The sequence below is a fragment of the Osmerus mordax genome, chromosome 16, assembly GCF_038355195.1.
Source record: "Osmerus mordax isolate fOsmMor3 chromosome 16, fOsmMor3.pri, whole genome shotgun sequence".
NCBI classification, from domain to species: Eukaryota; Metazoa; Chordata; class Actinopteri; order Osmeriformes; family Osmeridae; genus Osmerus; species Osmerus mordax.
Genome location: NC_090065.1, coordinates 16,563,476 through 16,586,729, shown reverse-complemented (window position 1 = coordinate 16,586,729; position 23,254 = coordinate 16,563,476). Strand labels below are relative to the sequence as shown.

The window sequence follows — 23,254 nt, the reverse complement described above, 5'->3', positions numbered from 1 at the left end:
ACAGTACAGCAAAATCTATCATGGCGGACGTTATGGGTTCTTGAGGCTTGTTCCCCATGAGAAATAAGCCATGTATACCAATTTTCAGGCACTACCTATGGGCGTACATGGGCCATTAGCGGTCTGGGAGTAGTGAGTGACCTGTTGTATCATTGGGCCAAATTTGAAAAAATTGGGTTGAGGACTTTTTGAGCTATTGAGCCATTTAGCGGAGAAGAGGAAAAATAATAACTAGAGAGGGTACAATTTCAGGGGAAATTGTAGGGTGTGCTTGTTTGCGTCGGTTGCAGGTGGGTCCGTCCTCTAAGTTTTTCCCTTCTAGTGATATTTTCAAGCATTTAGCCTACTCATATTGCATATTTCATTAAGAACACCCTTTGAAACAGCTGCGACCCCCCCCCCTTTGAAACAAGCTACTGTAACAACGTTGTCACTGGCAGTATGGAATCGCGATTCAAACAGTACCGTCTGCTAACTGAAAATATGCCCCCAAAACGTAAATAAGTTTGACATTAATGTACGGGGAAATGGCTAATTCAAAATAAGTTTGCTAGAGGCAAGCTAGCTGCTGTTGCTCCACATTTCACTGATTGTTTGAAAGTGCCAGAAATGAGAATGTTTCTTTTGACAAAGTTTAGCTGTGGCATTGAAGACAGTACTACACACTGCCAGTGGGCGAGCCGAGTCTGACTGAGGCTAACGTCAAAACAAGCCGCGGTGTCACTCAAATTCCAAGTTTGACACAAATCACAAAAATATGCTGACCCGCTGGCTGTCTTCGCAATCGCCATATCTTTAAAACACTGCCCTCCTTCTGATTTTTGATGTAGAATTGACCCTCGTACGAGTGAAATTAAGCAAATACTCATCCAAGATCGACAACAGCTGACGCAATCGTCAACGGAGGCTGACGGGGCTCTCACGTAGCAAACCAATCAGTTTTTACAGCAACCTACATAAAAATCTCACCATCTGGCTGTCTTCACAATAGTCATATAACATTGCCCTCCTTCTGTTTTTTTGGTGTAGAATTGACCGAACTATAAAATTACGAAAATACTAGACTACTATGATGCTTGCATGGCTGCCGCCTAGGCAGTCTCACGGGCGACCCGCACTCGCTCAAATTAGACTTCCACGACCTAAATCAAAAATCCGAGATGGCAGTTCCACTCGAAATTGCTTTCTCAACAAAGCCCAATGGTTGGTAATTTTGGGGGTTGGCATTTTTCACTCATAATCCAAGCTCCAACTTGCGTGCTAGAACGTCTATCACGTTGTATCCATGCATCGTTGCTAACGTGTGCTGACGTAGTGACGTAGGCTAGCACTGAGTACCCTTGGTTGACAGAAGACACTTTTTGCCACAAAAATTGTGTAACCTCCTAAACTGTGCAACGGAGTGTAAATAAAAATACAAGCAACTCAATCGCTACCAAGACGAAACTTTTGACACCTAGGTTGTCAATGTAGTCCAAATATTGACTGAGGCTAAGGGGGGAAAAAATAAATAATAAAAAGAATAATAATAAATATATATGAGAGAACAAAGGTTGTGCTCTCGCCGAAGGCTTGAGCACACCCAATAATAATAATAATAAGAATACTAACAAAAACAATAGGTTTCCCTAAGGAACCCTAAGCTTTGCTTCCCAAGAAAACCACTGAAAGACTACAGCTCATTCAAAATTCTGCAGCTAGATTATTAACCAAAACTAAAAGGAGAGAACACATTAGTCCTGTCCTAGCTACTTTACACTGGCTCCCTGTTATCTTCAGAATTGACTTTAAGGTCCTTTTCCTCACATACAAAGCTCTACACGGACAAGGACCTAGCTACATTGCTAACTCCTTTATAAACTACACACCAGCTAGAACACTGCGATCATCAAATGCAGGCCTATTAGAGGTCACCAGAAGCAGTCATAAGAAGATTGGTGATTCGGCCTTTGTCAATTACGCCCCAAAACTATGGAACAAATTACCCATAAATATTAGGGAAGCTAACACTCTAGACATTTTTAAAAGACAGCTTAAAACCTACCTTTTTACCGAAGCATTTAAGTAATTTTATCTCAAAAGGGTTTTCCTACTTTTTAAAGTTGTTTTCTCTCTTGAACAGAGATCTTATTGGGATTTTTAATATTGTTTGAATTATTTATCACTTGTATTATTGTTTTTATTGATTTTATGTAAAGCACCTTGAGCTACAATTCTTGTATGAAATGTGCTATATAAATAAAGTCTTACTTACTTACTTACTTTGCTGCTTGGCCACCAATATTAATAATGAGAAGAAGAAAAGATAGAAACGCATAGGTGGCTAATAAAATAATTGCATAGTGGCATATACGGTGTTCACAGTAACAGCTTCTCACAGTGACTACCATCATTTTTCTCTAGACCACACTGAGCTCATCAGTGTGGGGGGCGGTAAACGCAGCCACTGGAGGCTCCAACTGGGGTTCCGATCCTAGCAGCATTTGGGGTGACACCCATAACTCCAACATTGGCTTCTGGGATGAGGCAGTGAAAGAGGCCTCCCTGCCCCCTCCCCCTGCTACCAAAAAAGGCAACCCTCCAAAGAACAACAAGGGGAATGCAAACTTAAGGTACCCACTGCAGTGTATTTTTCTCAATTTATCTTTTCCTTTCCCACCCTTCCTTTGTAGACCAGGACTTGTTTCTCTCCTTTCATTGTTCAAGATACATGGGTTTACATGCAGTTCTTTGAACTGACATTTTAGTGGTGTATAATTTCTCCCATTATGTGTCTGTGCAGTAACTCGGTCAGTGGGCGTGCCAACAAGAAGGTGGAGGAAGAGGAGAAGCTGCTGAAGCTGTTTCAGGGGGTCAGTAAGAGCCAGCAGGACGGCTTCATGCAGTGGTGTGAACAGACTCTGCATATGCTCAACACCGCCAACAACCTGGATGGTAAATTGGTCCAACGCACTTATCTGAGCTTCAGCTTTATTACATTAAAAACAAAAACAAAATTGTATGCATGCTATTATCATTTTAATTTTATTTTTGTACAGTTCGTACAGTAGAACAGCGTAGATACAGTGCTGTAACAGGTGTAATAGCCATGTACATTGACATTTTATTCATTTAACAGACACAGACACTCCAAATTACATGTAGAAAATACTGCAGAAGATCAAGGATCAGAAGTGCATCATTCTACAGTATTTTGGTGGTCAGGGTCAAAGAACAGTTACTAGCCACATTGCAAAGTAACCACATCTCAGCTACCAGGCATGGTGGACAGAAATAAACCTTGTTTGTGCATTGGTCGAGTTAGGGTTGTAGTGGTCTCACCTGGTTGAATTTCCTTACTTTTTGAGACTTTTCACAAAGCATAACTTGCCAACATCTTTAATTTTTTTATTTCCATATCATTTCCACTGTGGGCTTCATATATATTTTATGAACTACAGAGATTGTGCTGTCTGTTAAGGAGCTTCAAACCTATCTGCATAATCTTATTTAGCTATTTTTGTTGCAATTTAAAGTAGCTGCCTTTACACCGCATATTCAGGGTGGGAATGTTGTTTCTTTATAATGCCTTGCAGTATGAACACGAAACAGGGGGATGGCATACTGCTGACTGTACAGGTAGTCACAGAGCCGAATTGGCATCTATCTAAAAGGGAAAGCTGGCATGGCAGGACTACACACACACTAGATGTCACATCTCTGGTTTCGGGTCAAAAGGGGATTTTTTGTTTAATTAAACAAAATTATCTACTGAGGTTGCTATGCTTTGTATTGCGTCATTGCATACATACTAACTACAGTATATGCTAGTTGTAATTGCTAGCTAGTTGACTTACTGTAGCCCTACCCTCAATCATCAAGGGCCTAACTGATGGCAGAACTATTGGTAATATATTTTGGATGGACATGCCAACCAAACCATAACTGGATAAGTATTCTCCTGCCTCCCATTCTGTCATTCCCGTGTCCAGTGCCCACATTTGCATCCTTCCTGAAGGAAGTGGACTCTCCATACGAGGTGCACGATTATGTCCGGGCATACCTGGGGGACACGCCTGAGGCCAAGGAGTTTGCCAAGCAGTTCCTGGACCGCCGTGCCAAGCAGAACGCCAACCAGCAGAAACAGGCTGGCCAAAACCAGCAGCAGCAGGTGAGGGGGAGTTTGAATAGCATTTTTAGAATGAACAACATATTAAAGTCACTAACCAAGCTATAGGTATTTAAGTGCCTAATGAGTTTGGCCAAGTAAATCAATTAATGGGGCTTTGTTTTAGCTCCCAGCCCCCTGAAAATAACAGCAACTTGGCATCTTTGAAGGTCAGGAAGGGGGGAAAGTAACGCTGTAGGGCACCTGTTACACAAAGTAAAACGACATCTCAATGTCCCTATTTAGGGTTATTTCCCAGCAATAGTAACCGTTTTTGCGACTGTTTCCTAGGATTCGGTGTGGGGTGGAACAGAGTCCTCATCCGTGTTTCAGTCCAACCACACCAGCCTACAGCAGCCGCGCTTTGAGACCGTCACCTCAGGGAAGAAGAAGAAAAAACAGAAGATGGTCCGCGCAGACCCAAGCCTGCTTGGTGAGGGGAAACTTTCGAGTGCTGTTAAATAAATCAGTTTTTCCTTTACCGCTGTACTTACTGTAGGTGGCGCTAAAAGACTTGCGGTGACCCCATACAAGACATAAAACTGCATTCACCTCCATGTACCCTCTTGCGTGTCTCTTATGGTTTTATACTTTTCTCAGGTTTTTCTGTGAATGCGTCATCTGAACGGTTAAACATGGGTGAGATTGAGACGGTGGAGGACTTTTGAGGGACTGCTGCCAACCCCACTGACTATATCAACTCGGATCGGCTGCCATTTTACCTCCAACGTCTAAAATCCTAAACTGTTTTTTTTTGTGTTTTTTTTATTCCAAATTTCCCTCAGTGATGGGAGGCAGGGGTCCATCTATCACTCTGTCCAAAAACATAATTTTTAACCCTTTCAGGGAAAGGGAGAAAAAATATCAAAACATCCAATTTCAGAGGGCGCATGGGGACCCACACAAAGTGGTGGAACGGAGAAGAAGTTTAGTCCATCTTTTATTGGTCTGTCCATCCATCAATAACCTGCAATAACAGTTCCAAATTACATTTATTCCCAATGGACTTTTACAGAGGTGGACATATGGATTGGGTGGTGGGGAAAGAAGTTTCTGGAAAGTGTCAAGATTTTTTTTTATTATTTATTGAAAGTTTCCAAACTCCTTAAAACATTAATTTCCCTTTCAACTCCTAATTTCTGCCGGTTGTTTTTGGTCCAAGATGGCAAGTAGCACCCAAGATTTGTGCCCATATATGTCCTGTTTTAAGGACATGTTTAAAGTTCCAAGTAGTTATCTATTTCTTGTAAAATACTAGGCTGTTTAAAGAATAAACTTTCAATTCTGCATCTGTATTATAATATATAGAAATGAACTGTTGGAGTCATACTTTTTTATTGCGGTATGAAATAAAACAGTCTCTTGTGCGGGCTGTTTCCACCTCTTTTGTGTCTGTATGAACCGTTGGCAATAGTTGTTTGTCGAACTACATGCACATTAACAGAATTAATTTAAATAATGATTTGCTAAACTGATAGTTTACTGGGTGCGAATACAGCCTTTGGCGTGCTTTAGCTGAATATGAACATGTTACTGATTAAAGGGAGGATTGGTAATGTTGAGACACACTCATATCTGCTGAAATTAACTTCACATCCTGAATGCAACCAGTAAATCTAAAGGTTTGACTGTAAAATGTAATGAAATCCAATATCTGTCGCAGGACTGTAATAAATACGAATAATATAGTTCAGACCAATCTTAATGATTGGTCGTCATTCGGACCAAATGCAATGATAAGACAGGGCACTACCTGGCAGTAGTTAGGCAGCATGTTCATGTGTTTTGGGGGAGTGGCTTTGAGGGGATGGGGTGGGATATTTTGGTTTGAATATTTAAAAACTCAAGCCAGAATTGCTAGGTTTGCTAAACTTACCGATCCTGCCTTTAATTTCACTGCAGTAAATTGTTTTGGTCATATGCCTCTCTGATTCATGGTTAATTATGGGCTTCTCTTTAGAGTTGTTTTACAAAAATGAGTAAACCACAAATCAAGGATTCAAAGTGCTATATTTGGGTCTCTCCCTTGCTTGTGTGAGACAGGTACTAGGTATGTTCTTCTGCCAGACTTGGCTCTAGCATCCAGAGGGGGCAAGAGGAACACAGCTGCCAATAATACAGAGAGAGACCAGGGAAAGTGGTGCCGTCACCTTGGCCAGTAAGTAACCATCCATAACCAAGTTAGAAGTGAGTGGAGGATGAGTGACTTGGTGAACGAGTACTAATGGGGTAGGGGAGAGGGGGACTAGACTGACTTAAAAAAATTGAAATCAGCAGATGAATACAACCAAGTGAGAGAGAATGTTTGGTCAGCATGTAGTGGGTGGGCCTTCAGCTGAGGTGTTGACAAAGTCTTCACTGTCCAGACAGTTATCCACATTCCCCTCCTCACCCTCTCACCTTCCAGTCTAGCCCTCTTTACTTCATCTTCACCCAGAGTCAGTCTTACTAAACCCGTTTTATAGGTGCTTCAGTCCACTGTGCTCCTACTCTCATCCCAGGAACCATGATTCCCAACAGCAGTCTTGGCAGGCCCCTTGTCTTCATTATAGGTCTGTTGGTGGCCACTGTCTACACAGGTAAGTTTCTTAACTGGCCGGGACTTTACTATTTCGGCCTGCAGTTAAATTTTCAGGAGAATCAAAAAATGCAAGTGGTACAGTACAGCTTTGTATTAATGGCAACTTAAGATATGGTCATGTCCTAGTATTTAACTGGAAAAACTAGCTATAACTTGAGTTATGTGTGTTTGATAAGCAGGCTTTCACATGTGCTCTTAGATCTGATATTTGAAATGACAGAATGGTTATAAGATTCTTTCGTGGTTGATCTTTCAGATTTCAAAATTTGTGTCAAGATCATGACCTTCGAAGATGGGTTTCAATTCTGACGTTAGTTGCACAAGAGAATCTGTCTTGTAAAGTTACTCATGTCCTGTGATGTTTCATTTTTGCGCAGAATAATTCTGAATAATTATAAACCCCAATCAATAGTTAACCAGAGAAATGGAAAAGCATTTGATATGTAGAAATTTGTCAATATGAAGTATATTTATTCTTCAGTCTGTGGAGTTCAGAGGTGTGTGTACGTGTCATTTTCCCTTCTATTGGGCCAAGAGGCCCATAGAGCGAGAGCCCTTCTTACCCTCTAAATGATGCAGTTGTTAAAGTCAGTGGAAGTCACTGCAGCCTGAATGCTGCTCTTTGACAGGGTGACTACCATTCATTATGGCCCTGTTTAAAGCCTGTCTGAAATTGAATATTGGCTGTGGTTTGAACTTAACACTGAGGCTTACTATTCATTTGGAAATTATTGGTTTAAAAGCACAAATTAAGTTCTAAATTGTATTTAGGGTGGTCCTTGCTCAATTGTGATGGCAGGTTTTAATCAGATCTTGTTAACGAGTAAGCGTAAGTACTATTATCTTACTCTCTCATTTGGTTTTCCTTTTTCCATTATTTTCCCCAAATGTTTTCATTTCTCCTTTCCCTCATGTAGCCTAACCTCTCACTTTGTCCCCTCTTTTCTTACTTGAACGTCACACTTGGGTGATAAACCAGAGGAAAGGTATGGGAAAGGGTATATTCCACAAAGCTGTAAATTGTGAGGACTTTGGGAACACAGAGCACATTCAGTCCTAGAGGTCATTAAGAGGAGGTCAGCAAACAGCAATCTTGCAGAAAAATATTAGATAAAATATGGTTTTCCCTGACAATGAGAAAAAGCTTGGGAAGTGTCAATCTACAGAAGGAGGCATATACTGTACAGTGGGCTTTTGTCATCCCAGTCAACCGTGACGTGACCATCACTGGTATGTTAGATATGATAACAATGTGATGATATGATGACATGGCCTATATTTGGTGCACCAGTAAAGCACTGGAATGTGACATGGAATGTACAGAACTACTAAAACCTCTTGAAACAAGCTGTTTTGTTGATTGCTAGTTTTCATGGAAATCCATGAAACCACCTATTTTAAAGATGACTTCTTTGATAACATTTTGGTGAAACTTTGAAGCGCCATACCTGTAATGGTGGGTGGCATGCCGAGAGGAGACCACATTGTAAATACTTGCTGGGAATATTTATTCACCATCACTTAATTTTCTGAATCTAGTCCTCATTTCTGTTTCTTATATTTACTTACATTTGTGTTCAACTGATGTGTATTTGTGGTGGCGACAACCTTGTTGTGAAGGATATAACATTCCTCTTAGTTTGAACAGTAAATCCCAAACAGCAACAGTGAGACATCTGAAGACAGAATAAATAAATTAAATACCAGGTACCTTATAACAACACTGCCACTTACATTTATGTCACAAACCATGTTACTAGTATTCACTATTTACAATTTTTCTCTATTTAAACTGTAAACAACTAAAATTGGATTGCTGGTTACAACCCGTTGTATTTAAAGGTTATAACCTTAATTATTTAAAGGTGGTGAGCTGAGGTTCGTGCATGTGTCACTGGAAAACTTTTCTACAACACAAAAACATTTTTTGGCATGTCCACTTCTTGCAAAATTTAAGGAACGAGAGCATAGTGCCCATGGCACACACACACAGATTTCTGGAATTATAGATGCAGTGCCCGTGATGCAGCTGGTGATGACATTTCTTCTCAGTGGTTTTGGTACCAATGTTTCTCAGATCACAATTGAAATTCAAATTGTTTACATTTTTTTAAATTTACATTTTTTTGTCATTTAGCAGACGCTCTTATCCAGAGCGACTTACAGTAAGTACAGGGACATTCCCCCAAGGAAATCAGGGTGAAGTGCCTTGCCCAAGGACACAACGTCATTTTTCACAGCCGGGAATCAAACTGGCAACCTTCTGATTACTAGCCCGATTCCCTAACCACTCAGACACCTTTAACCTCCACATCTATTCTAGTCAAATTGATAATGCTGTGGAAGCCTACATTCATGCAAACAATTATGTAGCCTTCACTTGTCTGCTGTTTCCTACGTTATAAATTGCTTGTGTTATGTTGATCAAAATTGAGTTCTCTGTTAAATTGTCTTACCAGCACAAACATCTAAACATTATGTTAATAACAGAAGTCATTACATGCACAATGGTTGAGCCAGTTGTCATAATTGTAGGCCTAATGTACTATATAGTGCTTGTACATTTGCAATGTAGTGGCACATTGGAAATGTAGTAACACATTGTCATATAAATTAAATCACTGATCTATATATCTCAAATTATATCCACTTTACATAGACGTTCTGTTCGCTAGCCAGCCCCTTTGAAAGCAGCTGAATATTGGTTGTAGCCTAAAACCAAATTTGCTTCAATGAGCAAAGAGGGGAGAAATAGTTACTGAAATGTTATGACTGATATTTCTGTATATTTTAAATAAGTAGGCCTTATTATTTATGAAGATGGCATAGATTAAAAAGCATGCATTTGTTGCTGCTCATTTACACTTCAAAATTCTAAGATTTTAGTGTAGAATGAAACAGGGTTCTCTTGTCATTTCTCTTAGTGCAAGAGAGAATGGCGATAGGCTATGTTGCAGCCTCACATAGTTGACACAGTTGCATCAAAACGAAGAAATTGGGCAATCCTGTGTCAAAATGGTCCTAATCTATATCGAACAAAGTTGTCACTGGCAGTATCTCAACTGGAATCGCAACTCAAACATTACCATCTGCCAACTGAAAATATGCCCAAAAAGCGTAAATAAGCTTGAAATATATTTGGGAAAACTGGCTAACAAGTTTACTGGAAGCGATCACTGTCAGTAACACTGTCTGAAAACTCAGGGCTCATGTGAGCCGCTATCTGGGGTATTGCAGAAAGCGGGTTTAGTGAAAACCCTGAGTTGGGTAACCCTAAAATGAGGCAAAGGAGGTTGATGTTTTCCATTCCAGAAAGAGAGGTAACAAAAACTTTTAGTCAGTGTCCATGGTAACTTACTCTGGGAACCTAACCTACTCGCTTGCAGGTTTTCCATGCAGGCATGCAAACTCCTCACCTTTTAAGTGAAACTCACCTTTTTGAAACCAAAATGGGTAACCTACGTGATTCGTGCAGATCCGATGAGAAAATGTTTTTTTGGGGGGGAGGGGTGTCGTGGCCGTGGCCAACAAAGCATTTTACCCGTGCTTTGAAACTTTACCACCGGCTCTTGAACCAATCGTCACTCCTAATGCCTAAACCTCACAGCCAATCAGGGGCAGAGTGGGGAGAGTTTTTTTCCAAAGTCTGCAACACTGAGCAGTCCGTTGACAACTGAACCAAACTGAAGTTGAACACTGCCGAACTGCAGAACAAAATTCCCGTCAGAAAGCAAGTTCAAGGTTTTGCTCTTAAAGTGCAACAGATTGATGCGTTTAACTTAAAATGTAAAAAAATTTCTTCTGGGGGAGCATGCCCCCCCCGGACCTAGAGGGTCGTGGGTACGCCGTATCCTTCTCACCTTTTTTAGCCCTGACCTGTTTGCATGCTTGTCCATGACAAACTTAATTTCTATCCAGGGTTTTTCCTGCATAGAGAAAATTTTGGCGCGCGCCAAAGCCGTTTTCCCGAGCACCAATGACAAATCCCGAGCGCCAAAGGCAAAACAAAGTCTGCAATGAAAAACAAAAAACAAAGCTGTGTTCATCACGCGTGCAATGCATGTCAGCGAATGTTCTCAATATTATGTTTCAAGAGCGGCCAGTAAACTGTCGTTCCGCTGCGAGGGCAGCCCGACGTGCACGAATACACCTGTAAAAATGCAAAGGAAATTTCCACTCAAAATGCTGACAAAAGTTTGATTTACGATTTCCAACGCAGCCTCCATTGGTATTCTTAACCTGGAATGATAATATATAGGGCAGTGTTTCCTCTATGGCTAAATTTCTGCCGCCACGGTATCAGAAATCAGGCTGTACAAAATTTTTGGCTGTCTATCAGCAGTGATTGTTAGAGTGCATGTCGGAGAATTGCACGGACACGCGCTTCACACCGCAGTTGAGATTGCGTGTGTGCGTCCTTGAGAACTGTAAATCGTATAATTTATGTTGTCAGTTCCATTTAAGCCTGTTATTTTATAAGTCTATAGTTCTTGCAAATGTAAATCAAGTTAACTAGTGATTTTCGTTGTTTGTATTCTTCCCTGCTAGCTAAATTGTCTGTTGATTCGATAGCGATTGATGCCTTTGCTCAGGTTTATATTTTAGGAGCATTATTATGCTGAAGTAGTTTTAATTAATAAAAAGTGGGTTTATTGTTATTATTTGCTACAGAATACTTAGCCTATCAAGATCAAATGAAGCAGGCAGTGTAAATGCTTCAGAGTGGCCTACCTTAATCGATAGGCTAGGCTACTGACCATTTACAATAAGTTGTTACGTCAATTATTAATTGGCAGCATTTATGCCATTTAGAACATACTTCATGAGTGTAAGGTGTCTTTAAGTAGCCAAACTTTATTGCTGGTTCAGTCGACCGATCTCGAACAAAATTTCATTCGCTTAGTGATAAGATGTCAATTCTGGAGAAGGCAGGCCGGAAGGAGTCACGACAAAGGAAAGGAGTTGACTTTGGTTTATTAGTCGAGCAGCCCGGATCAAACAATCAGTTCAAGACGAGCTGATGGCATGAGTGAGAACTCTGTCTCTCAGTTGTGCTTAAATACATGAGTTGGACATTACATATATAGAATGACACAGAATTGCTTCCTTAACGGGTCTTCAGTGGTCAATGTATTGCCACCCGAGAACGTTCAGCAGGTGAAGTGGTCGTTAATCACATAAACCTTACTTGTACATGATTTTCCTCACTGTCTCCCCTCAGTCTGGACTGCATGCTATATTCTGCTCAGAGGGGGCCTCGCTGTATGACCTCTTGACCTTACAGAGACACATGCTGTACGTGTATCCAGAAACTCTGCCTTACACTTAATTATACTCCGGGAGAGGATTTTAAGACTGCGATTCGATGTGCTTTAATTTCCCGATGAATACCTAAGTTAACGTTTCCGTTTCCCGTCACACTCCTTAATTTATTTTAGCAACATTCTCAGCCCTTACATTGCTAATGTTACACACCGTGGATTAGGGGTGGAACGGTACACTGAAGTCACGGTTCGGTTCATACCGCGGTTCAGACATCACGGTTCGTTACGAGTTCGGTACAATGGAGGGAAAAGCAAAACAAACCAGGTTCCTCTACTGAATACGGCGCATTGAAGATTACATGTAAATTCCGATTGCGTCAGTAATTTTTGGGGCCCTATTTGTATGTGTATCTAATGGCTGGTTTAGCACTGTAGGGAGAATTTGAATTTTTTGGGGGTCTCGTTCCAGTGATTGGCACACCTGGGTGATGGCGTCGGATATTTTTTGTCATTTAGCACACCAGATGCGTTATATGCGTTAGCATGTTAGATGTATTTCCACTCTCTCGCCTATACTACTGTAACTGAATGAGAAACCGAAGTTTTCCCAAACTTGAAATCTTAAAAAGGCCGGCGGGTCCTCTATCTCTTGTGGGTCGCCATCACTCGCCATACTCATCCTTAGTGCTGCTAAGGCTCACGGCGGCACCAATCAGAGCTACAGATTAGATGTCCCTAAAGAACACGAGTATCTAACAGCAGTTCCGCATTACATTAATTAATTTGCAGACAAGTTTCATTTATTTTATACCGTGTATTCTCTGTGTAATTTCATGCACCGAACCGTGACGCCCGTACCGTACGGTTCGGTACGAATACATGTACCGTTCCACCCCTACCCACTATACAACAGTTCAGGGCCACAAGTTTGATATCAACTTTGGCAGGGATATCAATAGTTAATCAGAATCAGAATCAGAAAGGGATTTATTCGCCATGAAAGTTTGCACAGACAAGGAATTTGCTTTGGCAGGAAGGTGCATAGAATAAACATATACCTAAAATTTAAATATGTGGACTAACTATACTAAGGGTACATAAACTAGCAGTACTAAGTGGAATAAATATAAGTTGCCGTAAATTACAATATAAAAATACAAAAATACAAATATTACAAAAAATACAAATGTACAAGATACCATGTTGTGGTGCAGTGCAAAAGCAGAGTGTTTTAAGCAATAAGTCATTTGAGTCAGTGTGGTCCCTTGGCCTTGTTGAAGAGGCCAACAGCAGAAGGGAAGAAACTGTTTTTGTGGCGTGAGGTATTGGTCCTGATAGACCGCAGCCTTCTGCCGGAGGGGAGTGACTGAAACAGGGAGTGTCCAGGGTGGGAGGAGTCGGCCACAATCTTCCTCGCTCGCCTCAGGGTCCTCGAGGTGTGCAGGTCCTCGAGGGTAGGCAGATTGCAGCCAATCACCTTCTCAGCAGTACGGATGATACGCTGCAGTCTGCTCTTGTCCTTGGCAGTGGCAGCAGCGTACCAGACGGTGATGGAGGAGGTGAGGATGGACTCAATGATGGCTGAGTAGAAGTGCACCATCATTGTCTTTGGCAGGTTGAACTTCTTCAGCTGCCGAAGGAAGTACATCCTCTGTTGTGCTTTCTTGATGAGGGAGCTGATGTTCAGTTCCCACTTGAGGTCCTGGGAGAGGATAGTGCCCAGGAAGCGGAAGGACTCCACAGTGTTGACTGGGGAGTCACACAGGGTGATGGGGGTGAGTGGGGCTGTGTTCCTCCTGAAGTCCACAACCATCTCCACTGTCTTAAGAGCATTGAGCTCTAAGTTGTTCTGGCTGCACCAGGTCACCAGGTTGGCCGCTTCCCACCTATAATCAGACTCGTGTCCACCAGAGATGAGCCCAATAAGGGTGGTGTCGTCCGCAAACTTCAGGAGTTTGACGGACGGATGACTGGAGGTGCAACTGTTGGTGTACAGGGAGAAGAGCAGAGGAGAAAGGACGCAGCCCTGAGGTGATCCGGTGCTGATGGACCGGGAGTCAGAGACTTGTGTTCCCAGCTTAACGCACTGCTTCCTGTCAGACAGGAAGTCTGTGATCCACCTGCAGGTGGAATCAGGCACGTTCAGCTGGGAGAGCTTGTCCTGAAGCAGGGCGGGGATGATGGTGTTGAAGGCAGAGCTGAAGTCCACAAACAGGATCCTGGCATAGGATGCTGGGGAGTCCAGGTGCTGTAGGGTGAAGTGGAGGGCCATGTTAACTGCATCGTCCACAGACCTGTTGGCTCTGTAGGCAAACTGCAGGGGGTCCAGTAGAGGGTCAGTGATGGATTTAAGGTGTGCCAGCACCAGGCGCTCAAAAGACTTCATTACCACAGAGGTCAGGGCGACGGGTCTGTAGTCATTATGTCCTGTTGGCCTTGGCTTTTTGGGCACAGGGATGATGGTGGAGGACTTGAGACAGGCTGGCACATGGCATGTCTCAAGGGAGGTGTTAAAGATGTGGGTAAACACCGGAGACAGCTGGTCAGCGCAGTGCTTGAGGGTGGCTGGAGAGACAGAGTCCGGCCCAGCTGCTTTGCGGGGGTTCTGCCTCTTGAAAAGTCTGTTAACTTCACCCTCCTGAATGGAGAGAGTCGTCACTGTAGAGGGGGGGAGGTGGGAGGCCTCCTGGGTGGGAAGGGGTAGTTCAAGACTGTCCAATTGTCTTTCAAATCTGCAGTAGAACTCATTCAGGTCGTTGGCCAGGCGGGAGTCGTTAGTGGAGTGGGGGGCTCTGGGCTTGTAGTTGGTAATTTGCCTGAGCCCTCTCCAGACAGAAGCAGAGTCGTTTGCAGAGAATTGGTGTTTTAGCCTCTCTGAGTACAGTCGTTTAGCCTCCCTCACCGCCTTGCTAAACCTGTTCTTCGACTCCTTGAAACTGTCTTTGTCCCCACTCCTAAAAGCAGCCTCTTTCTCTGACCTCAACCTTCTGAGTTTAGCTGTAAACCAGGGTTTGTCGTTGTTGTAGCTTACCCTGGTGCGTGTTGGTATACAGCAGTCCTCACAGAAGCTGATGTATGATGTCACAGCCTCTGTGAGCTCATCCAGACTATTGGTAGCAGTCGTGAACATGTCCCAGTCAGTGCAGTCCAAGCACGCCCGCAGATCCTCCATAGCTTCACTGGTCCACTGTTTTGATGTCCTCACAGCAGGCTTACAGCGCTTTAGCTTCTGCCTGTATGCAGGAATCAGGTGGACCATGGCGTGGTCAGAGTGACCCAGTGCTGCTCGGGGGACCGCATGGTATGCTTTGCTGATTGTAGAGTAGCAGTGATCCAGGGTGTTTCCTTCTCTGGTAGGGCATTTGATGAATTGTCTATATTTTGGGAGTTCTTGAGTGAGATTGCCTTTGTTAAAGTAGCGCACCTAACGACCGAGGCAGCCATCATCGGCGCCATCTTGGACCGTTCTAATGCGAGCGCACAATTTTCTTTCGCATTCATTTGAGCACAAATACTGTTTTGAGCTTCATGTAATATTGTTTTTATGTTTTAGTCAAAAGAAGATGATGAGGCTTATCATTTAGAAACTTTCTTTAGTTTTGTAATGTTTTCTTAGCCTACCTCAATTCTGACTTGTGTGCTGAGTCCGACGCCTGGACTTCTGTGTGCGTGCTGCAGTGGCTATTTGGCAAGCTCAGAAGAGTGTGCTAACATGGAATTCTGCGTGCATCGGTTTGTGTTTTCAGTTAAACTGCTTTATTTTACAAGCGTTTATTGGGATACTGCGTACGTTTTTTTCCGGGATTATCAATCTACATTAATGCACGGACTAAAAGTAAATTGTTAAAACTCAAACTTTTGATTTTACTGGGGCACAGCAGATTCATACTGGGTCACGTGCCCCAGTAAAAAGGGTCTAACGACGCCCCTGCCTCTTACTCTTCTGGCAAAATCAAGCACTCGCCCCTAAACCATTTAACCTGTGCTCAAGATCAAACAATGCTTTCAGATCATAAACACAGCAAAACAATATATAAAAACTATGGTGCAATCATTAGACACAACACAAAAAAATTGAGAACACAACATCCAGAGCATGTAGTTACAGAAAAATATGTTCATTGTACATACAGCAGTAAACGCATTTCGCAATAAAGAAAGTATAACAATCACAACTTAGTACTTTGAATAAATTGCATACTGTGTAGCACAGTCCACAGACAAAACACGGTACCATCACACCTTCTCCTACCCCCGACAAGGAGAGGGTCTTTCCCCTTTGTCCTTCTCCCAGAGGAGAAGCTTCAAAGCTTCTGGCCCAGCATGGGGTCAGAAACAGATGCCACACGGCCTACAGTATCAGACAAAGGATTTATAAGGAAGAACTTTCTTATGTGGATTTACAAACATATTCTCAAGGACTACATGGCTCATGGACACTATTTCAATGACAGTAGTTGATGTGTTATAATGTGTGTTTTTCTCATTTACTTAGAACGTTGTTTAATTGAGGTTTGATTATAACTTCCCTTCAAGGATAGTTAAGTCAGCCAATCTTGATATCAAAATGATTGTACCATACTAACAAAACCATTTATGAATGTTGTATTGTTATATTCTGAAGTTTAAGCATTCCATGGACAGTTGAAATAACGGAACTCAAAAGGTACAGCTACTTCACACCTAGGCAGATCTCAGGACGACGCCCAGGTGGGGGGAAACTGACCAATGAAAGAGGTCACCTTCACGGGGACCCCCCCTTGTTCTTTGGAGTATAAAACCCCCAAACGTACAATCACCCCCGCTTGTTCGTAGGATTAAACTGAGGTGAACGCGTCACTCTCTAACCTATTCCTCTCAATCGGCACATTCACTGAGCGCCCGGAACTTTGACGAGAGATTCCGCTTTCTATTCGTTGGACATAACGAACCCTTGACTCTTTCTTCAAACCGACAAAAGTAACTACGATTTGCAATATTTCTTACTTGTGATATATTGGCATGTTGTGATTAAATTGTTGATGTTTGATTGTATTTTACAATTTAGCTAACTTAACCCTTGCTAAGTCAGTTACCCTTGCTCGTCCATTGTTACCCCAAAGGCCTACCTATCCCTCTCTACCCCTCTCTCTCTCTCTCTCCCCCCTTCACACGCGCTCTACACAGCCATTGTGTTGCTCGCCCTCATTTGCATACAGCCACTGTACTACTCTGACTAACCCATAACTTACCTGGTATTTGTTCATTATAATTACATTCTCCTAAATAAATCATTGTGTATAATCCTCACGTATCACTCCCGTTATCTGATCTGCTCTACTTTCATAGAATTCACTACTTAAGATTAGATTGATTATTACGAAGGCTATTATTTCAATATTATTCAATAAGGTTTCCTCTATCCCTTTAACAATAAGAGGTGGTGCCCCCAAGAACTACATGCTTTATTATTAAATTAAGTATTGCTAATCTTAAACGAGCAAACCCCGCTACAACTGTAAGTACTTTAAGCAATACAGTATTGTATGTCTTTATATTCGGCACTTGCATGAAAATACAGTAGTCCAACTGCAATTTAAAAAAATTACAGGAAACTCAAATGTTGTGCAACTGCAAAGTCAATGTGAGATTTACGGTATTCTGCCTCAGCATCACATCTTTGTATTGGGACTTGCGAGAAGATCACATCATTAGAAACAAGTGTGAACATTTAAGAGTCATTGTGTTTTAAAGATGACAACTGTGTTGTAGTTGTGTTTACTATTTGCCGCCTATGTTAACCATTTTGCAACACAAGTGCATCACAGTGCAAAATGTTTTAGTGAGTGAGAATGTGTTTAGAGTTTTGCCAAAAATTCTGCTAAACGTATTGTCTCATCACTTTGCGTGACATAAATAGCGAACTGTTTTAATGATTCTGGCAGTTGCTTCAAAACCATTGCTACCAACAGCCCAACACTCAATGTCTCACCAGCATTTCTCAATGCTGTGATGGCTGTCTCCTTGCGGATAACGTATTCAGTCACACTTTTGCTGCTCGACTTTAAGGGAAGTCAGTTATGTATACAAGCTAATTATACGCAGTTTCCTTTAGCTGCATAATAGTCTTTCAAAATCGCCAACTCCTTTCATCCATCGTCTGTCAATCCGAAGAACGCAAGTTCTTGCAAGCATCCTTGCGAGAATTGCTGACCCTGAGGACGGAGATGTAGGTTTTCTTGGCTATACCCTAGGTTATCGAAAAGTCGGAGCAAATTTACAAATGAGCCGTTTCATCAATAAAATAAGCACATTTTCAGCGACTACACAGCCCATTTCTTTTAAATGTCAATGATGTCATACACATCCTACAGCGAGAGATACTGCTTTTTGGCAAGCTCTGATTCACTTCCTTTTTTCTCTCGAGGCATCGACAACACAGCTGACAAGCTCTCCCTGTCAATACAGGAGCTTAAGTTTGCTAGAAAGAGTTTAAGTTTGCAAATGTTTTAAAGACCACGCCGAAATGTTCACACACACACATTTCACAGTACATACTTAAAACGATAGGCAAATAAAAGTGCCAGCTACCCCCAAAAAAAGAACTTGGGCGAACAAGTCCATATTAACATTCTCAGAGAATGCCCGTAGATGGGCTCTGACATTCTGGTTCCGCTTTGGATGCCATCAAGCCGAATCTCTGATCGTAATCAGTCCTTCACTAACCAGAATGCTAGCGTGTTATGGGCAACAACGACTCAACCTGTAAGAAATCAAAAGGACATAAGTAATCGTTCATTCAACTTTCAACCTATAATCCATGTTGAACTTGCAAAAACTACAATCAAATCTGAGATTTCTTAACGACAATCAGGCGAAAGAGACACATTTAGCCGTCTAGCTCCATAGACTCCCATTCATTTTGCACTCGCCCGCGATCACCCCCAGGGGAACTCTAGTGGAACTGTGGGTACCCACTCGGATGTAGTATCAATGTGCCAAATTAGAAAAATTGTGACCAATAACATGTTGAGTTATTGTGGCGCAAGGAGAAGAAGATTAATAATAATAATAATAATAAATATAGCTGCAAGCAGCAATGGCGGATTCCTCCTTCAAAATGGCAAAATGTTGTAAAATTGACATAATAGATAGTTACACTGGGATTAACCAGAAGACTTGAAACTGTAATTTGTCATTAAAAAAAAAGTTTATACCTCTGACTGGATTAGAACCAACCACTTTTCGCACATCAGCACTGTGTCTCATCCTACTAAGCCATTCACAGACTTGACATTTAATTGTTTCGTTTTTGTATCAGAAAATAAGACATTTCTCCAATGGCACGCATTGTCAGATTTGTTCAAAGTTCAAACAGCTGTAATTTAGTCCTATTTATATATGGGACATAAAAACGGGATGACTGGGTTGCTGCTGTAAAGAATATCTTACTCGTAGTTCTTTACAAAGGTTGTTTGGGGTGCCATAACTTGTCATGGAAGGGAATTTCAAATCATGCGTAGCATCAGCGGCGATGTGTCCTGGCTTAGGTAACTGAAATGAATTTGTGCAACAGGCAAGGGATCCACCTGAACAATCAATATACTTCATTAAAGCTAACTCGGTTGTGAATCTGACACGACCATGCGTAGACTACAAGTAGCTAGCTACTGTGGTGAAACTGGCTTGTTTTGCAGTGGTTTACACAGTCTCGCTAAACAGATGATCGGAGTGTTGTAATGGGCTCAAAGAAATACTCATTGCTATGTTTTACAACCGGAGGATTGACCGGAAGACCAGAAACCGTTCTGTCCAAAAAAAGCGTTCTGTCCTTTAACTGATTTTGAACCTACAACCCTATGTTTACCAGCACAACATCTCATCCAATTGAGCCATTCCCAGATCTGGACTTTGCCATGTTCAGTAACTGGATAATAAAATAAGGCAAGCATTGTCAGATTTTGTCCAAGCTCAAACAGCTGTAATTCAGTCATATTTTTTCACATATCAAGGTGAAACTTTGCAGGGTACTTCAGGGGGGTGTCACCTTAAAGCCTATTAGGTTTGAAAAACCATCATTCAAAATGACATTTGATTTAGTGACACAAACATATTGAAGCAATGTGGACATTTACATAAATACACCCCTTTCAGCCATTTTGTATTTGATTCAATTGTCTTAAGTAAAAAATTTAAATATGTCAATGGTACATATCTGTACAAAATTTCAAGTCAATTAGAGCTTTGGTTCCAGAGAAGAGGAATTTTTAAGATTTTCCAAAAGTCTTTTTTTGTTCCTCATGACAAGTGAGGCATGCACACCAATTTTCAGAAGAATTGGAGCAATGGGGTGGAAATGCCATCAAAATGTGACTTTTGGGCGTGGCCTGTGGCGCCCCCTATGGTCCGATGTGGCCCATATTTGGTGTGGGGGTACCCACTTGGATGTAGTATCAATGTGCCAAATTAGAAAATTTATAACAAGGGACTTTTTGAGATATTGGGGCGCAAGGAGAAGAAAAATAATAATAAGAATACTAATAAAAACAATAGGTTCCCTCCTACCGGAGGAACCCTAATAATAATAAAACTAACAAAAACAATAGGTTTCCTCCTGCCAGAGGAACCCTAATAAGAATATAAATGGGCAATAGTGCAAATAAGGTGGCTTGTGAGTAGTGCAACAGGCGTCGGACAGAGTAATAATAGATAATAGTTAAATGTCACTGAGAGTCCTTGGCCTTGTTGAAGAGGCCAGTAGCAGATGGAAAGAAATTTCTTGTGGCGTGAGGTTTTGGTCCTGATGGATCGCAGCCTTCTGCCGGAGGGGAGTAGCTGGAACAGAGTGTCCAGGGTGGGAGGAGTCCGCCACAATCTTTCTCGCTTGCCTCAGGGTCCTCGGGGTGTGCATGTCCTCGAGGGTAGGCAGATTGTAGCCAATCACCTTCTCAGCAGTGCGGATGATACGCTGCAATCTGCTTTTGTCTTTGGCAGTGGCAGCAGAGTACAAGACGATGGAGGAGGTGAAGATGGACTCAATGATGGCTGTGTAGAAGTGCATCATCATTGTCTTTGGCAGGTTGAATTTATTCAGCTGCCGTAGGAAGTACATCCTTCTGTTGTGCTTTCTTGGTGACCAGGGTGATGTTCAGTTCCCACTTGAGGTCCTGGGAGAGGATAATGCCCAGGAAGCAGAAGGACTCCCCAGTCAGTGTTGACTGGGGAGTCGCACAGGGTGATGGGGGGTGGGGCTGTATTCTTCCTGAAGTCCACAACCATCTCCACTGTCTTAAGAGCATTGAGCTCTAAGTTGTTCTGACTCACCAGGTCACCAGGTTGTCAGCTTCCCACCTGTAATCAGACTCGTCCCCATCAGAGATGAGCCCAATGAGGGTGGTGTTGTCCGCAAACTTCAAGAATTTGACGGATGGATGACTGGAGGTGCAGCTATTGGTGTACAAGGAGAAGAGCAGAGGGGAAAGGACGCAGCCCTGAGGAAATCCGGTGCTGATGGACCGGGAGTCAGAGACGTGTGTTCCCAGCTTAACGCACTGCTTCCTGTCGGACAGGAAGTCTGTGATCCACCTGCAGGTGGATTCGGGCACGTTCAGCTGGGAGAGCTTGTCCTGAAGCAGGGCGGGGATGATGGTGTTGAAGGCAGAGCTGAAGTCCACAAACAGGATCCTGGCGTAGGACGCTGGGGAGTCCAGGTGCAGTAGGGTGAAGTGGAGGGCCATGCAGTGTTCGGGGTAACGAGTTACAAAGTAACGGATTACAGTAACGATATTACTATTATAGGTAACGAAGTGAAGTAACGCATTACACTCAAAATATTGTTAACTACACTACTTTACTAGACCTCAGGAACGCGCTTTCCTGCGTTACCCAAGCCATTTTTGCCAGTCCGAAAAGTTCTCTTTTAGTGGCGCTTGCATGCTTGCCTGTGTGCTTGCTTGTCTGGGCACTGTTGCCACAGAGACCGATTTGAGTGATTTGAGTGACGTAGCTGCTGGTGCGTAGACATTGACAACCCAGTATCACATAATTGATGGTCACATAATTGGTTGGCGTAGAAGGAGGAAAGCGGGAAAATGGATGAGACGGAGACAGGAGGGTTCAGCCAGTGGCGATATTCTCATTATTTTAACTTTTTGCTCGAAAGGACAAAAATATTACAGTAAAATGCACTCTATGTCCAGGCGAGAGGTGTCTTTCAACTGCTGTCAACTCAATGAGATTTTAAAGTGAGGCATATTTCTTTGGTCAGACAGTGTGGACAGGGTTAATGTTCGTTCAAGTGAATGGCTGAGTTTTATATGCCATTTTGTTTTACATGTTTACAATTACAATACACTATGTGGAAAGGCTAAGAGATGCCCTTTATTGAAAATTGAAAAATAAAGTGATGAAAGGGCCATGATGTTTGTCCATGTATCTTTGCGGTAAATTTGGACATTTGCTTAAAACATTTGAAAGTAAAGTAACTAGTAGTGAAGTTACTTTTCAAATGTAGTAACTAGTAAAGTAATCTAGTTACAATTTTCAGAAGTAACTAGTATCTTGTAACTAGTTACTTTTTCTGAGTAACTACCCCAACCCTGGGGCCATGTTAACTGCGTTGTCCACAGACCTGTTGACTCTGTAGGCAAACTGCAGGGGGTCCAGGAGGGGGTCTGTTATAGATTTGAGGTGAGCCAGTACCAGGCGCTCAAATTACCACAGAGGTCAGGGCGACGGGTCTGTAGTCATTATGTCATGTTAGCCTTGGCTTTTTGGGCACAGGGATGATGGTGGAGGACTTGAGACAGGCTGGCACGTCTTCAAGGAGGTATTGAAGATGGTGGTGAACACCGGAAACAGCTGGTCAGCGCAGTGCTTGAGGGTGGCTGGAGAGACAGAGTCCAGCCCAGCTGCTTTGCGGGGGTTCTGCCTCTTGAAAAGTTTGTTAACTTCTCTCTCCTGAATGGAGAGAGTCGTCTCTGTGGTGGGGGAGGGGCCTCTTGGGTGGGGAGGTGCAGTTCAGGAAAGTCCAGTTGTCTTTCAAATCTGCAGTAGAACTCGTTTAGATCGTTGGCCAGTCGGGAGTCGTTAACGGTGTGGGGGGCTCTGGTCTTGTAGTTGGTAATCTGCCTGAGCCCTCTCCAGACAGAAGCAGATTCGTTAGCAGAGAATTGGTGTTTTAGTCTCTCTGAGTACAGCCGTTTAGCCTCTCACCGCCTTGCTAAACCTGTTCTTCGACTCCTTGAATCTGTCTCTATCCCCACTCCTAAACGCTTGCTCCTT

General features: G+C 42.5%; 2 protein-coding genes across 7 annotated transcripts in view; both read left to right on the top strand.

Annotated features, from left to right (window-relative positions):
* gigyf2 (GRB10 interacting GYF protein 2) overlaps window positions 1–5,514 on the top strand; it is a 57,972-nt gene extending 52,458 nt beyond the window's left edge. For all 6 annotated transcript variants that reach the window (XM_067253213.1, XM_067253212.1, XM_067253210.1 and 3 more), the window contains 5 exons: window positions 2,404–2,612; window positions 2,783–2,934; window positions 3,972–4,150; window positions 4,439–4,580; window positions 4,748–5,514. In XM_067253213.1, the coding sequence (XP_067109314.1) occupies window positions 2,404–2,612; window positions 2,783–2,934; window positions 3,972–4,150; window positions 4,439–4,580; window positions 4,748–4,815 (750 nt within the window). In that variant the 3' untranslated portion in view covers window positions 4,816–5,514. The remainder of the gene's footprint in view (window positions 1–2,403; window positions 2,613–2,782; window positions 2,935–3,971; window positions 4,151–4,438; window positions 4,581–4,747) is intronic.
* Window positions 5,515–6,653: 1,139 nt separating this feature from the next.
* Window positions 6,654–23,254, top strand: part of snorc (secondary ossification center associated regulator of chondrocyte maturation) — a 66,400-nt gene continuing 49,799 nt past the window's right edge. Inside the window, exon 1 of the mRNA XM_067253720.1 lies at window positions 6,654–6,726. Within this exon, the coding sequence (XP_067109821.1) occupies window positions 6,654–6,726 (73 nt within the window). The remainder of the gene's footprint in view (window positions 6,727–23,254) is intronic.